The following is a 14028-nucleotide window of genomic DNA, read 5'->3' as shown; positions in this document are numbered from 1 at the left end:
GGCATGCATTTAAAGAAATGCGGAATACTTTCACAGTTGACACCGCCGGGAACACCACAGCGTAATGGTGTGTCCGAACGTCGTAATCGAACTCTGTTAGATATGGTTCGGTCTATGATGTCTCTTACCGATTTGCCGTTATCGTTTTGGGGTTATGCATTAGAGACAGCCGCATTCACTTTAAATAGGGCACCATCTAAATCCGTTGAAATGACACCGTATGAACTATGGTTTGGAAAGAAACCTAAGCTGTCGTTCCTTAAGGTTTGGGGTTGCGAAGCTTATGTAAAGAAGTTCTGACCGACAAGCTAGAACCCAAAGCGGAGAAATGCATCTTCATAGGATACCCTAAAGAAACAATTGGGTACACTTTCTATCACAGATCCGAAGGCAAAATCTTTGTTGCCAAGAACGGATCCTTTCTTGAGAAGGAGTTTCTCACTAAAGAAGTGACTGGAAGGAAAGTAGAACTCGACGAGGTTAATGAACCTTCTCTCATAGATCGTAGTAGCGCAGCTGCCGGAAGAAATTCCTGCACCTCGCACCGATAGGGAGAGGAAGCGAATGATGATGATCATGAAACTTCGAACGAGGAAGCTACCGAACCTCGCAGATCGACGAGGGAACGTACCACTCCTGATTGGTATGATCCTGTCTGAATGTCATGATTGTGGACAACAATGATGAGGACCACGACGTATGAAGAAGCAATGATGAGCCCAGATTCCAACAAATGGCAAGAAGCCATGAAATCCGAAATGGGATCCATGTATGATAACAAAGTATGGACTTTGGTAGACTTACCTGATAGCCGCAAGGCTGTCGAGAATAAATGGATCTTTAAGAGAAAAACAGATGCTGATGGTAATATTACTGTCTATAAAGCTCGACTTGTCGCAAAGGGTTTCCGACAAATTCAAGGAGTTGACTACGATGAGACTTTCTCACCTGTAGCGAAGCTAAAGTCTGTGAGGATTTTGTTAGCAATAGCTGCATTTTTCGATTATGAAATCTGGCAGATGGATGTCAAAACGGCGTTCCTTAATGGTGATATTGAGGAAGAGTTGTATATGGTACAACCCAAAGGTTTTGTCGATCCTAAAAATGCTGACAAGGTATGCAAACTTCAGCGTTCCATTTATGGACTGAAGCAAGCATCCCGGAGTTGGAACCTACGCTTTGATAGAGTGATCAAAGACTTCGGTTTTATACGGACTCATGGTGAGACCTGTATTTACAAGAAAGTGAGTGGGAGCTCTGTAGCGTTCCTGATATTATATGTAGATGACATATTATTGATTGGGAATGATATAGAACTATTAAGCAGTGTTAAAGGTTATTTGAATAAATGTTTTTCAATGAAAGACCTTGGTGAAGCAGCATACATTTTAGGCATCAAGATTTATAGAGATAGATCAAGACGCCTAATAGGCCTTTCACAGAGTACATACTTGGACAAGATTCTAAAGAAGTTTAGAATGGATGAAAGCAAGAAAGGGTTCTTGCCTATGTTGCCAGGTAAGGTCTTGAGTAAGACTCAAGGTCCAGCTACAACAGAAGAAAGAGAGAGGATGAGCAAGATCCCCTATGCTTCGGCGGTAGGCTCTCTCATGTATGCCATCTTGTGTACTAGACCGGATATCGCACATGCCGTTAGTTTGACCAGCAGATATCAAAGTGATCCAGGAATGGAACATCGGACGGCGGTCAAGAATATCCTGAAGTACTTGAAAAGGACTAAGGATATGTTTCTTTGTTATGGCGGTGACCAAGAGCTCGTTGTAACTAGTTACACCGATGCAAGTTGGAACACCGATCCTGATGACTCTAAGTCTCAGTCTGGGTACGTGTTTATATTGAATGGTGCGGCAAGAAGCTGGAGCAGATTCAAAGCGATGCACGGTGGCGAAATCTTCAACATAATCTGAATATATAGCGGCTTCAGAGGCTTCATCGGAAGCGGTATGGATGAAGAGGTTCATTGTTGAGCTTGGTGTGGTTCCTAGTGCATTGGACCCGTTAGTCATTTATTGTGACAACACGGGTGCCATCGCCAATGCAAAGGAACCAAGGTCACACACGAAGCTGAAGCATATCAAGCTGCGTTTTCATTCGATTCGCGAGTACATCGAAGATGGTGAAGTAGAGATTTGTAAAGTACACACAGATCTGAATGTTGCAAATCCGTTGACTAAAGCTCTCCCTAGGGCAAAGCATGACCAACACCAGAATGCTATGGGTGTTAGGTACCTTACAATGTAATCTAGATTATTGACTCTAGTGCAAGTGGGAGACTGTTGGAGATATGCCCAAGAGGCAATAATAAAGTGGTTATTATAATATCTTTGTGTTTATGATAAATGTTTGCATACCATGCTATAATTGTATTAACCGAAACATTGATACATGTGTGTTATGTAAACAACAAGGAGTCCCTAGTAAGCCTCTTGTATAACTAGCTTGTTGATTAATGGATGATCATGGTTTCGTGATCATGAACATTGGATGTTATTAATAACAAGGTTATGTCATTAGTTGAATGATATAATGGACACACACCCAAATGAGCGTAGCATAAGATCAAGTCATTAAGTTCAATTTGCTATAAGCTTTCGATACATAGTTGTCTTAGTCCTTCGACCATGAGATCATGTAAATCACTTACACCGAAAGGGTACTTTGATTACATCAAACGCCATTGCGTAAATGGGTGGTTATAAAGATGGGATTAAGTATTTGAAAAGTGTGAGTTGAGGCATATGGATCAATAGTGGGATTTGTCCATCCTGATGACGGATAGATATACTCTGGGCCCTCTCGGTGGAGTGTCGTCTGATTAGCTTGCAAGCATATGATTTGATCATAAGAGATGACATATCGCGGTACGAGTAAAGAGTACTTGTCAGTAACGAGGTTGAACAAGGTATGGAGATACCGATGATCAAACCTCGGATAAGTAAAGTATCGTGTGACAAAGGGAATTGACATCGTATGTAAATGGTTCAATCGATCACTAAGTCATTGTTGAATATGTGGGAGCCATTATGGATCTCCAGATCCCACTATTGGTTATTGCTCGGAGAGGAGTCTCGACCATGTCTGCATAGTTCGCGAACCGTAGGGTGACGCGCTTAAGGTTCGATGTCGCATAAGTAGATTTGAATATGGTATGGAGACGAAGTTTGTTCGGAGTCTCGGATGTGATCCAGGATGTCACGAGGAGGTCCGGAATAGTCCGGAGAATAAGATTCATATAAGGGAAGTTGATTTCTGGGTTTCGGAAATGTTCGGGATTTTTCCGGTGGTTGACTGGAAGGTTCTAGAAGGTTCCGGAGGGGTCCTCCATGGGGCCCACGACCTAGGAGGCCTAGCATGGGCCGAGGGGATGCTCCCTGGCCTAATGGGCCAGGGGCACATGGCCCCCAAGGCCCAGGCCGGCCAACCCCCTAGGGTTTCCTAGGGGGGGATCAACTTGGGGGAGGGGAAAGCCCTCTCCCCCCTCTTGGCCGCCGCCCCCCCCCCCAACCCTAGATGGGAAGGGGGCCACCTTGGCCGGCTGGCCCCCTATATAAAGAGGGGAGGGGGTGGCCGGCCACACCCCCCATCGATTGCCTCCTCCTCTGGCCGCCTCTCCCTCCACCATACGCTGCTCCGGCTTAGGCGAAGCCACTGCGGCTTTCTTCCTCCACTACCACCACCACGCCGTCGTGCTGCTGGAATTTGGAGGAGATCTACCACACCTCCGCTGCACGCTGGAACGGGAGAGGAAGGAGCTTCATCGACACCGTACGCGCGACCGAGTACGGAAGTGCTACCGGATTGCAGCACCGGGGACGATCGTCTACACCAACAACGAGATTAATCTCGTAGGCTTTGGAATCTTCGAGGGTTAGTCTCATCTCCATCTCGTTGCTTAGATCTTGTAGATTAGATCTTGGGTGTTCCATAGATTAGATCTTGGATTTATTTGTCTTGCGGTAGGAAATTTTTTGTTTTCTATGCTACGAACCCCATCAAAGGGAAGCAGATAGGGCCTTGAAGGCAGGCCAGAAAGGAACTGGCACAATGAAATGACGTCCATTCATGTCCAGCTTCGTCATGGAGAATATGTGCAACTTGCTCAAGACCGGAGTGAGAACTGACAAATGATTCAATGAAGTCCATCTCACTGTTGTGGCGAAGGGCCGAACACTATGGCGTCTCCGCGTGCTCCACTCAGGTGTACAACCACCTGAGGAAGTGGAGGCAGAGGTGGCTCACCATTAGCAGGCTCCGCGATCTAAGCGGGACTCGGTGGTGGGAGGATATCAAATGCATCATCCTTGAGGGTGTGGTTTAGAGGATGCATGTATGGAGGTGATGAACTTGATAATGATGATGATGATGATGATAATGTACATTTTGGCAGTAGCTAGGGTTGAAAAATATTTGATGGCCCTTTTATAACTATGATGAGGTGGTACATACTAACCCCTCAGGTGATGGTGCACTTGTGGTGTTAGGATGACACGCACTTTTGTTGTGGTGGTAGGGTGGTGGTAGGATGACACCATGGTAGTGTAGGATAAACTTGTGATCCACTTTTAAAATGATCATGCATGCCCATGTTAGTTTATCATTTGATGTTAACACTTGTGTGCTTCCATAGCTCTGTTGTGAATTGGTTCATGATTGTGATCGATTACATGTTCTTCTTATGCCGTGCTAGTGGTATGTGGTGTTCCGCGGATGGGTTCGAGGAATCTACAGCTCATGGAGGGTCTGTCAAGACCAGGTCAATGACTACTCCAACAACAGCTACCGAGGGTATGAAACATTGGAGGAGGCACAGCAAGAGTACCTCACCTTCCTGGAAGAGGAGTTCCTGGAAGATCAGGCCATCGATGAGGCAGTGCCATTAGCACAACTACCCCCGGAGGAAGTACATGCTCTACAAGGAGCACCACCGATGGTACGTCCCAGTCAGGTCAAATATTACATCATCGCCTTCCTCATCGTGGTGATCATGAGGATCTTGTTCTTCTGAATGGTGTTTGATCGTATGTAACATGTTATGACATGGTAATCTCACTCTATTTGAATTGTGGTAAGGATATGTAACTATGATTTGAGCAACCAAACAGCTGATTCATGTTTTCCTGTGTGCAACTTGGGCTGAAAACTGGCAACCAAACGATGGGGTCTGGATTCCTTCTTCGGCGCAGAAAAGGCCGCCCAGGTTACCAAACAACCTACATTTTTTGGCCCATGGCCCGGTCGCAACGAGCAGGGAGGCCCATCTCGCTGGCGCAGTGGTGCAAGAATCTCATGCAGGCTACCAAACGCATCCTTCGTATCTAATCTAGGCTAAGACTACCAAAACACCGACCTTCAGCAAAGCCGGTTGGTGCGGAGCCGCGAGTGTACTTTCGGTCCTGAGGTACTTTTGCGTCCGCGTGTATGGCACATTTATACTTAATAGTTCAGCATATATAGTTTTTTTCGATATGGGAGCATAGCCCCGGCCTCTGCATCAATAGATGCACACAGCCCAACATATATAGTTATACACCAAAATACACGTATCCAAAGGAACAACTATAGCGAAATCTCAAGTACATCGAAGTACAGTTATGCTAAAATCCGAACTACAATGAAGTACACCGGTAGCTAAAATCCGAACTACAATGAAGTACACCGGTAGTGAAACTTGAAACACACCGAAGCACAACTGTGATGAAACCCAGGGTGTGTTAGTTTTGGAAGTACGGGTCACGAAAGGTATCCATATGGAATCTAGTTTGAAGTATCTCAATGGGGATCTCAAAAGTAAAAAAACGGTTTCCAATAGCACAAACGGTTTTTAAAGATATTTTGTTTAAAAAATTCGAATCTTAGAAAAAAGGGAAAAATTGAGACAGTGAAGGCCACTTTCAGTTGTTTTCTTGCACTAGGTGTTGGATACACACCACGCTTACTTCCCTTCGCCAAGGTTGACTTTTTTTTATAGAGATTTCACATATCTAAGGATCCAATCCATGATGAACTCAACATAAAACTGACACCACTGTCCAAAACCCAAAAAAAAGGACATAAATTGAGCCCACTCCCTAAAACAAGCCTAAACGGAGCCAACAATTTTTCCTGAAAGGTCCAACAAATACTGACTCTATATATTAGAAGTTAGAATATATACCTGGTCGCACAAGGCGGTAAGGATGAGAAACAGAGAAAAAGAAACATACCCCATGGTGACGAAACTAGCCACCCTTGTGGCACAAGTTCAGCATAATGCAGAACCACATCCATGCCTCGTAGAATCATGGTTGCATAGCTTCTGATACCATCTCCCCGGCACACATCCGCTGCTTGGGACCGCCGTCCAAACATCTACCTCCTTAGCCACAAAGGCACCCCCACACGGAAGCCACAAACCTATCGCACCACGAGGGTTAAGAACTCCAAGGCGGTGCATCCAAGAAGGTAACGACGTGTTCACCACCGCCACCCGCTCCAAAGGAGCTCAAGTTTTCACCCAAAGAAACTTAAGACACTACCGTCAGTAGAGGATCTGAGCTCCTAGGCGACTCATTCAAGGAGAATGACACCCACGGGAGCCGGCGCCATTTACAATAATGTGAAAAGCTGCGTGCCTTTGTCGCCAACGACAGAGCCCATCCACGTGCCGCAGAGGACGCACCACCTCACGCCGCGGCAACCATGCAATGTTGGAGGGCACAACAACCGCCTATCCGAGGTCGTTGCCCTGACTTCCTTGCCATTGGGAAGACGAAGCCACGACATGGAGGCGGTACCCGAAACCACATGACACTATTACAAAATAGGCTAATGGTGGCGTATCCAAATCCCATATTGGTGGCGGACCCGTGTACACCACTCGTATTCGTTACTAGTAGCTTACCCTTTGCCCGCACGGCACTAACTAATCGTAAATACTAGTACGGTACAAACCTCCACGCCACTACCAATAATTTGGTAAAACAAAACAAATCTCCCCCCCCCCCCCCCCCCCCGCGTTTCGCCATGCAAATTTGCACAGAACACCTCAAAAGCAAAAAAAGAAAAGGCCATTGGGTCCTCCTCCTTCTCGCTTCGCTCTGCCCCAACTGCTCCCTCAGCTTGGGCTGGCATGACGCCACCTTGTCGGCTCTGGCTAGGCACCTTTCTCCGCTGAACCCCGCCGCCGTGCTCTGGTCCCAAGCATGCTCGGCCGCCGATGATATCCTCCGAGCATGCACGGTCATGGGTCATGGCGGCTCAGATGGAGCACAATCTTCGCGCGATGGCGCAACACGCTAGTTGGTCGAGCGACGTTTTCACTCTTTCAGTTTCATGACACATAATAAGATGAATAAAGGTAGAAGCTGCAGACTTCATTGCCACATACCATAAGAGCAGCATGCTTTATACCGTACAAGTACCTGAGGCACATTAGGCTAGGCTTGTTCCTTAAGACATTGCTTCTGAGTTATATTAAAAAAAAATGATATTGATGGTTCAGGTAACTGGATGCCCCTGAGTCATATTTAAAAAGATGATATTGATGATTCAGGTAACTGGATGCTTCTGAGTTATATATGGAAAAAGGCGATGGCAATGACATTTAGGGCATCTGTTAGAGATGCTCTAAAACTGAACTCTAAACCAAAGCTTTATTTCCATATAGCCTATACAAGCAGCACGCTTTGCACTGTATATACAAGTCCTTAAAACAAGGTTATTTCTTCTTTCTTAGGGCGCTGATGCTTCTGAATCACAAATGTGTTTTCACACAACGGGTTCATATGCACCCGTGAGCCGAAGTGGATTTCCGCTTCAGGTAATTGGATTGTTCAGAGCTTTGCCTTGCTCTTCCTGTTGTACACAGGAAGTGTCTGAATCTCGTAATATTGTGCTACTACTCGCTTCATTCCACTCTTCAGGGTAGGTCTGCACTTTTACTCTGTAAGTAGCTCCGAAGACGATGGCAATGACTGCAAACCAAGTCTCCGGTCTCTTCCTGCAGGAGCCCATCAGCAATTCAAATCCCCGATACCTGAGGCCACAACATTTGATAGAAAAAGAATGACAATGTACTACACTACGTACAGACTGAAGCGTTCTCTGCAAAACGTCCTGAAACCCCCGGCGTGGGTGAAAATATTCCGCTGCCAATCAGAACAGATGAACCGAATTATAACCTTACCCAGCAAGACGGAAATTGCCCTAGCTCGCTTAAAAGAACAAGTTAAATAAACGTAGCGGATTTTAGGTACTACATACCATGGCGGTGACGCTAGGTCCAGAACTACCACGGCTACCCCTGATGCGGAAACCAGCGGCCGGTGCCAGGCGCCGGAAGGCGGATCGAAGGGTCGCCATCCCTGCGAGGCTGCGATTGACAATCCAGTAGAGGACGAGAGGCCGGCGATGGCGGGAACGTCAGCTGGGATCTCGGCTTCGATTGCCTCTGCTTCTCTCGCTCTAGACTCTGTTGTGCTGCGAGATAGGGCGGAAGATCCCCCGATCCCCAATCCAGTGCAGAAAAGAAAGAGATCTCCAATCCGGAGCCGATTGGAAGTCAAGAGGCTGGCCCGTGGGCCGCGATCCTACCACGCCAAAGAAATATTGTCAAAGAGCCGTAGCTCAGCCCACAAGTTGAGCCCATTTCCGATAAAGAGTTTAAATGGAAGACTAAGGCCTTTCACAATCTTTTTCTAAAAAAAAGCCTTTCACAATCTAAGGTTTTTGCATGGTACCACTAGAAAAAGACCGATCTTCGCGAAATAAAGTTGAACTAATAGACGACGCGTGGCAACCCAATCCGCGCACACACCTCGCGGAACGCCCCGCGCTCGTACTCGTTCCGTCCGTACTCGTCCCCGCGCACCGCACGCGGCACATGCAGCCTCATGTACTCGTGCCAGAGCGCGTATGTGCTGCCCGCGTACTCGTTCCTGGCGCGCGTACATACTCATCCTCAAGCGTGTACAATGTCCATAGGTAGCTAGCCTCACGAGAATCGATCGGTTCAAAAATAGCTAGCTAGCTCAATTGATCGGGCACGCGAGCAGGTATACACAAGTACAGTTGCACATACTAGCAGGTACAGTTGATCATACCAGCAGGTACAGTCACGCACACGAATGAGTGCAAGTACAGTCACGCACACGAGACAGGTACAGTCACGCACACGAGCGAGTATAGGTACAGTCGCGCACACGAGACAAGTACAATTGCGCACACGAGTAAGTACAGTCGCCTACACGAGCGAGTACAGGTACAGTCGTCCACATAAGACAGGTACAGTCGCACACACGAACGAGTACAGATACAGTTGCTCACACGAGTAAAGGGAAAATGCACCAAATACATCCAAAGCAGAAGTACTTATCAGTTCATGCACGAGTACAGTTAAGTACACAACACGAGTACAACCATAGTAGTATAGGAAGTACGAAAAAAAAAGTATCTCGAAACCTATCAACATGAGATCTAGTTTTGAAGACCTCGACGAGAGGATCTCAAAAATGGAAACGGTTCGTCATTTGGACTTACGGTTCTCAAGATATTTCATTTTGAAAAACGAATCTATGAAAAAAAGGGAAAAACTGACACAACTCGGCTCTTCTCTCTCCTCCCTCCTTCCCACCTTGCTTCCCCTTGCGACACGTGGCGAGCATGGAGACTACTTCCCAAGGATTTCCTGACACCAGAGCGCGCCACGGAGCGAGTTGTCTTCTCTTCGCGAAGGCCTGCCTTTTTTAACGATTTCGGTTTTTGCACCATATCATAGATAAAATATTTATGTAGTACTACTATAGATAAACGGAATTGCTAAGAGCATCCCCCAAAGGGATTTGGGGCGCGCCGGACAGAAAATGCGTTCCAGTCGCGTCCCCCAAAGCCCATTTTTGTCCGGCGCGCCCCGATACGGTGTCCGGCGTCCCGAGCCCGTCCCCGTCCCACAGGGGACGCACCGGGGACGCCGGTCACAACGAAAAGCGAGGCGGGCTCCCACATGTCGGCGACTATTTGCATAAACCGTTGGTTCGCGCCTCTTTTCTCGTCGCTCCTTCCTTCCCGCGCCTCTTTTCTCGTCGCTCCTTCCTTCCCACCCCACCGCCGCCGCTGGATTTCCCGGCCGTTTGGGCGTCAGTCGGCACCGTTGTCGCGGCTGGGGCTCCCGCCGGTCGTGGCACCGCCGCCGCGTCGCCAGCGCGTCCTAGAACGCGCCGTCAAATCTGCCCCACCTCCGCGCACAGAAGGTGCTCGACGACTTGCCAGGTAGGCGCGATTGGCCGCTGTTTGTTGCGTCGTCTGCCTCGGCGCAATTTTAACCATTGATTTTGCTTTAGCCATGGACAGCGACGATGAGATGGTTGCCCTGCTGCTGGAGGATGAGCAAGCCTTCGACGACGACCTGCGGGAGCATTTGCTGATCATCGCATCCCTCCAGGACATGCTTGACGCTGAGGCGGAGAAGAGGAAGAGGCCGCACCGCGGAGGATCAAGGCCGGGAAGAAGGAAGTCCAAGCCCCGGCAGAGGATGGAGGGGCATGCCATGCTGCACAACGACTACTTCGCCGACGAGGCAACACATGCCGACAATTTTCGGCGCCGGTACAGGATGAGCAAGGGGCTGTTCATGAATATTCTCCACGGCGTTCGAGAGTTCGACCCCTACTTCAAGCTCAAGCTCGACGCTGTAGGCGTCCTCGGGTTCTCGTCGATTCAGAAGTGCACCGCCGCCATGAGGATGCTTGCATACGGAGCACCTGCCGATACACAGGACGACTACCTTCGCATGAGTGAGTCAGCATAAGCTTTATGTTGTTCATGCGTTGCTCGTGCTGAAGCCTTTTTGATGGCGAGCAACGTAGTTATCTTAGATATGTTAGGGTTAGCATTGTTCTTCGTATCATATGCTATCGTAGTGCAACCCTTGCATATCTAGCCGCCCTCACACCTATCTTAGGTGTGGGGGCGGCGCCCCGCTTGATCATTATTTAGTAGATCCGATCCATTACGGTTGCTCCTTGTTCTTCAAGGATTAGTTTAATATCTGCAATAGTTAGGCCTTACAAAGGGTTGGAGGATCCAGCGGCACGTAGGGTGTCGTTTGCTAGTCCTAGACAGGATGTTCCGGGGATCAACCTCGTGTTGGTTTTTAGGCCCTATCTAGGATCGGCTTACGATCACCGTGCGTGGCCGCGAGGCCCAATCGTGAGTAGGATGATCCGATTATGCGGTGAAAACCCTAAATCGTCGTAGATCGCTTTAGCTTTATCTTGATCAAGCAGGACCACCATATATTCGTGCACCTCGTACGAATCATGGGTGGATCGGCTCCTTGAGCCGATTCACAGGATAACCTGAGAGCCGATCGAGGCTCGTATTTAATGTTTACGTGTATGCCATGCAGGAAACTAAGCGAGGCATCTCCATCAACTTCCTGACCAGGTATAGGTCAGGTGGCACGCCCTTGCATCAGCATCGGACGTGTGTACCAGAGGCTTTGCGGGCCTCGCTCGGAGGGACCAGGGCCAGCCGCAGCCCTAGGTTGTTCCCGGCTCTACTCGGTCAAAACCCACCGGCGGGCAACACAGTAGAGCCGGGAACAACCTAGGGCTGCGGCTGGCCCTGGTCCCTCCGAGCGACGGCCCGCAAAGCCTCTGGTACACACGTCCGATGCTGATGCAAGGGCGTGCCACTGACCTATACCTGGTCGAGGAAGGTGATGGAGATGCCTCGCTTAGTTTCGCATGGCATACACATAAACATTAAATACGAGCCTCGATCGGCTCTCAGTATCTGTGAATCGGCTCAAGGAGCCGATCCACCCATGATTCGTACGAGGTGCACGAATATATGGTGGTCCTGCTTGATCAAGATAAAGCTAAAGCGATCTACGACGATTTAGGGTTTTCACCGCATAATCGGATCATCCTACTCACGATTGGGCCTCGCGGCCACGCACGGTGATCGTAAGCCGATCCTAGATAGGGCCTAAAAACCAACACGAGGTTGATCCCCGGAACATCCTGTCTAGGACTAGCAAACGACACCCTACGTGCCGCTGGATCCTCCAACCCTTTGTAAGGCCTAACTATTGCAGATATTAAACTAATCCTTGAAGAACAAGGAGCAACCGTAACGGATCGGATCTACTAAATAATGATCAAGCGGGGTGCCGCCCCCACACCTAAGATAGGTGTGAGGGCGGCTAAATATGCAAGGGTTGCACTACGATAGCATATGATACGAAGAACAATGCTAACCCTAACATATCTAAGATAACTACGTTGCTCGCCATCAAAAAGGCTTCAGCATGAGCAACGCATGAACAACATAAAGCTTATGCTGCCTAGATCGCAAGATGCGATCTAGGCAGCATGATGCTTACCGGTAGAAACCCTCAAGACGAAGGAGTTGGCGATGCGCCGAGATTGATTTGTTGGTTGAACGTTGGTTGTTGTTTATTTCCATAAACCCTAGATACATATTTATAGTCCAGGGGACTTTCTAACTTAGGCGTGCACCTAATCGTGCACGGGTAAAACTCTATCTAAGATACGATCTACTATATTACAGATATATGGGCAATCTAGCCCAACTTTGCATATAAGGCCGATCCATGTATTTCTTCCGTATATAATCTTTAAGCCCATCTTGATCGCGGCCCACCTCTGACATGGTCAAATTCTGGTGATAACAGTCTACTGCCATTGAGTGCATGTACAAGTTTTGCCGAGCTGTGGTGGGAAAGTTTGGCAAATACTACTTGAGAGGGCCAACTGCGGAAGAGACTGCAAGGATCATGGCACAAAATGCTGCCAGAGGATTTCCTGGAATGCTTGGAAGCATCGATTGCATGCACTGGGCATGGAAGAACTGCCCGTTTGCTTGGCAAGGTATATACAAAGGCCGTCATGGATATTGCAGTGTGGTGCTTGAAGCTGTGGCAGATTATGACCCGTGGATTTGGCATTCTTTCTTTGGCATGGCGGGATCACAGAATGACATCAACGTGTTGCAGCGGTCTCCGGTGTTCAGCAGACCAGTGGAAGGGCATGCTCCACCATGCAACTATGAGATCAATGGCCACCAATATACCAAAGGCTATTATCTAGCCGATGGTATATATCCAAAATGGGCCACTTTTGTCAAAACAATCTCGAATCCATCTGGTCTGAAGAATTCCCACTTTGCTACACGACAGGAGGCTTGCAGGAAGGATGTCGAGCGGGCATTTGGTGTGCTTCAAGCACAATTTGCCATTGTCCGGTACCCTGCTCTAAGCTGGTCTCACGACCAAATGTGGGAAGTGATGCAGGCTTGTGTGATCATGCACAACATGATCATCGAGGATGACCGCAAGAATCATGTTAGGTCACATGTTGGTCCCTATGAGTGTCAAGGCCCTCTTGCGGAGGTTGATCCTGAGTTGCCTGCAGATTTTGCTGATTTTCTCGCCATGCACGCAGAGATCCGTGACAGCAATGTGCATGAGCAACTTCAAGCTGATCTCGTTGAGCATTTGTGGAGGATCAAAGGAAATACTGTGGCACCTTGATGTAGCATCTAGCCCTATTTATTATATTTGATTACTTGTTTTATTGTTTGTTGTAATTTAATTTGAAAACAATCCTCGCAAACATTTTTATTCATATGCTACATTTGATAAATGGTTTATGTGTTAAAAAAAGTAATTTAAATGTTTGGGGGCGGCGTTTGGGGGACGCGGCTGGGGAGCGACGTCCCCCAAAGGCGGCACGAACAAAACACGTCCCTCAAACGCTCAATCCGGTGCGGTTTGGGGGACGCTTTGGGGGACGCGGCTGGAGATGCTCTAAGTCTGAGCTAGCTAAGATTTAGCTTAGGGCACAGTCGATTTCCTATCCGTTCGATCCGGGAGTGCTCACGTTTCCTTTGTGTCGCTAAGTCCTAGAGCGATAATGTTTCCCTTGTCATAATTCTTGTTGCTAGCAACGCGTAGGTATGGGCTTTCTTGTGTGTGTCCGTTGTCATCGTATTCCTTGTCATTGT

The 14028-nt window shown here is 48.1% G+C and overlaps 1 protein-coding gene across 1 annotated transcript; it reads right to left on the bottom strand.

Moving 5' to 3' along the window:
* Nucleotides 1-7633: 7633 nt before the first annotated feature.
* Nucleotides 7634-8536, bottom strand: LOC127348305 (uncharacterized). Its single transcript, XM_051374373.2, has 3 exons — nt 8263-8536; nt 8089-8147; nt 7634-7999 (listed from the first exon to the last, which is right to left on the bottom strand). Exons 1-3 carry the CDS (start codon nt 8359-8361, stop codon nt 7816-7818), a joined length of 342 nt encoding a protein of 113 aa, XP_051230333.1. The 5' UTR covers nt 8362-8536; the 3' UTR covers nt 7634-7815.
* Between the last annotated feature and the right edge of the window lie 5492 nt (nt 8537-14028).

The sequence above is a fragment of the Lolium perenne genome, chromosome 4 (genome assembly GCF_019359855.2).
Source record: "Lolium perenne isolate Kyuss_39 chromosome 4, Kyuss_2.0, whole genome shotgun sequence".
Lineage (NCBI taxonomy): Eukaryota > Viridiplantae > Streptophyta > Magnoliopsida > Poales > Poaceae > Lolium > Lolium perenne.
Note: the sequence above shows the minus strand (reverse complement) of the source record. Positions and strands in the feature narration are given on the sequence as shown.

Coding starts and splice junctions, on each gene's coding strand:
- LOC127348305 (XM_051374373.2), bottom strand. CDS start 8,361: ATGGCGACCCTTCGATCCGCCTTCCGGCGCCTGGCACCGGCCGCTGGT. Junction 8,148..8,262: donor GACCTAGCGTCACCGCCATG/GTATGTAGTACC, acceptor TCTGATTGGCAG/CGGAATATTTTCACCCACGC. Junction 8,000..8,088: donor TGCAGAGAACGCTTCAGTCT/GTACGTAGTGTA, acceptor GGGCTCCTGCAG/GAAGAGACCGGAGACTTGGT.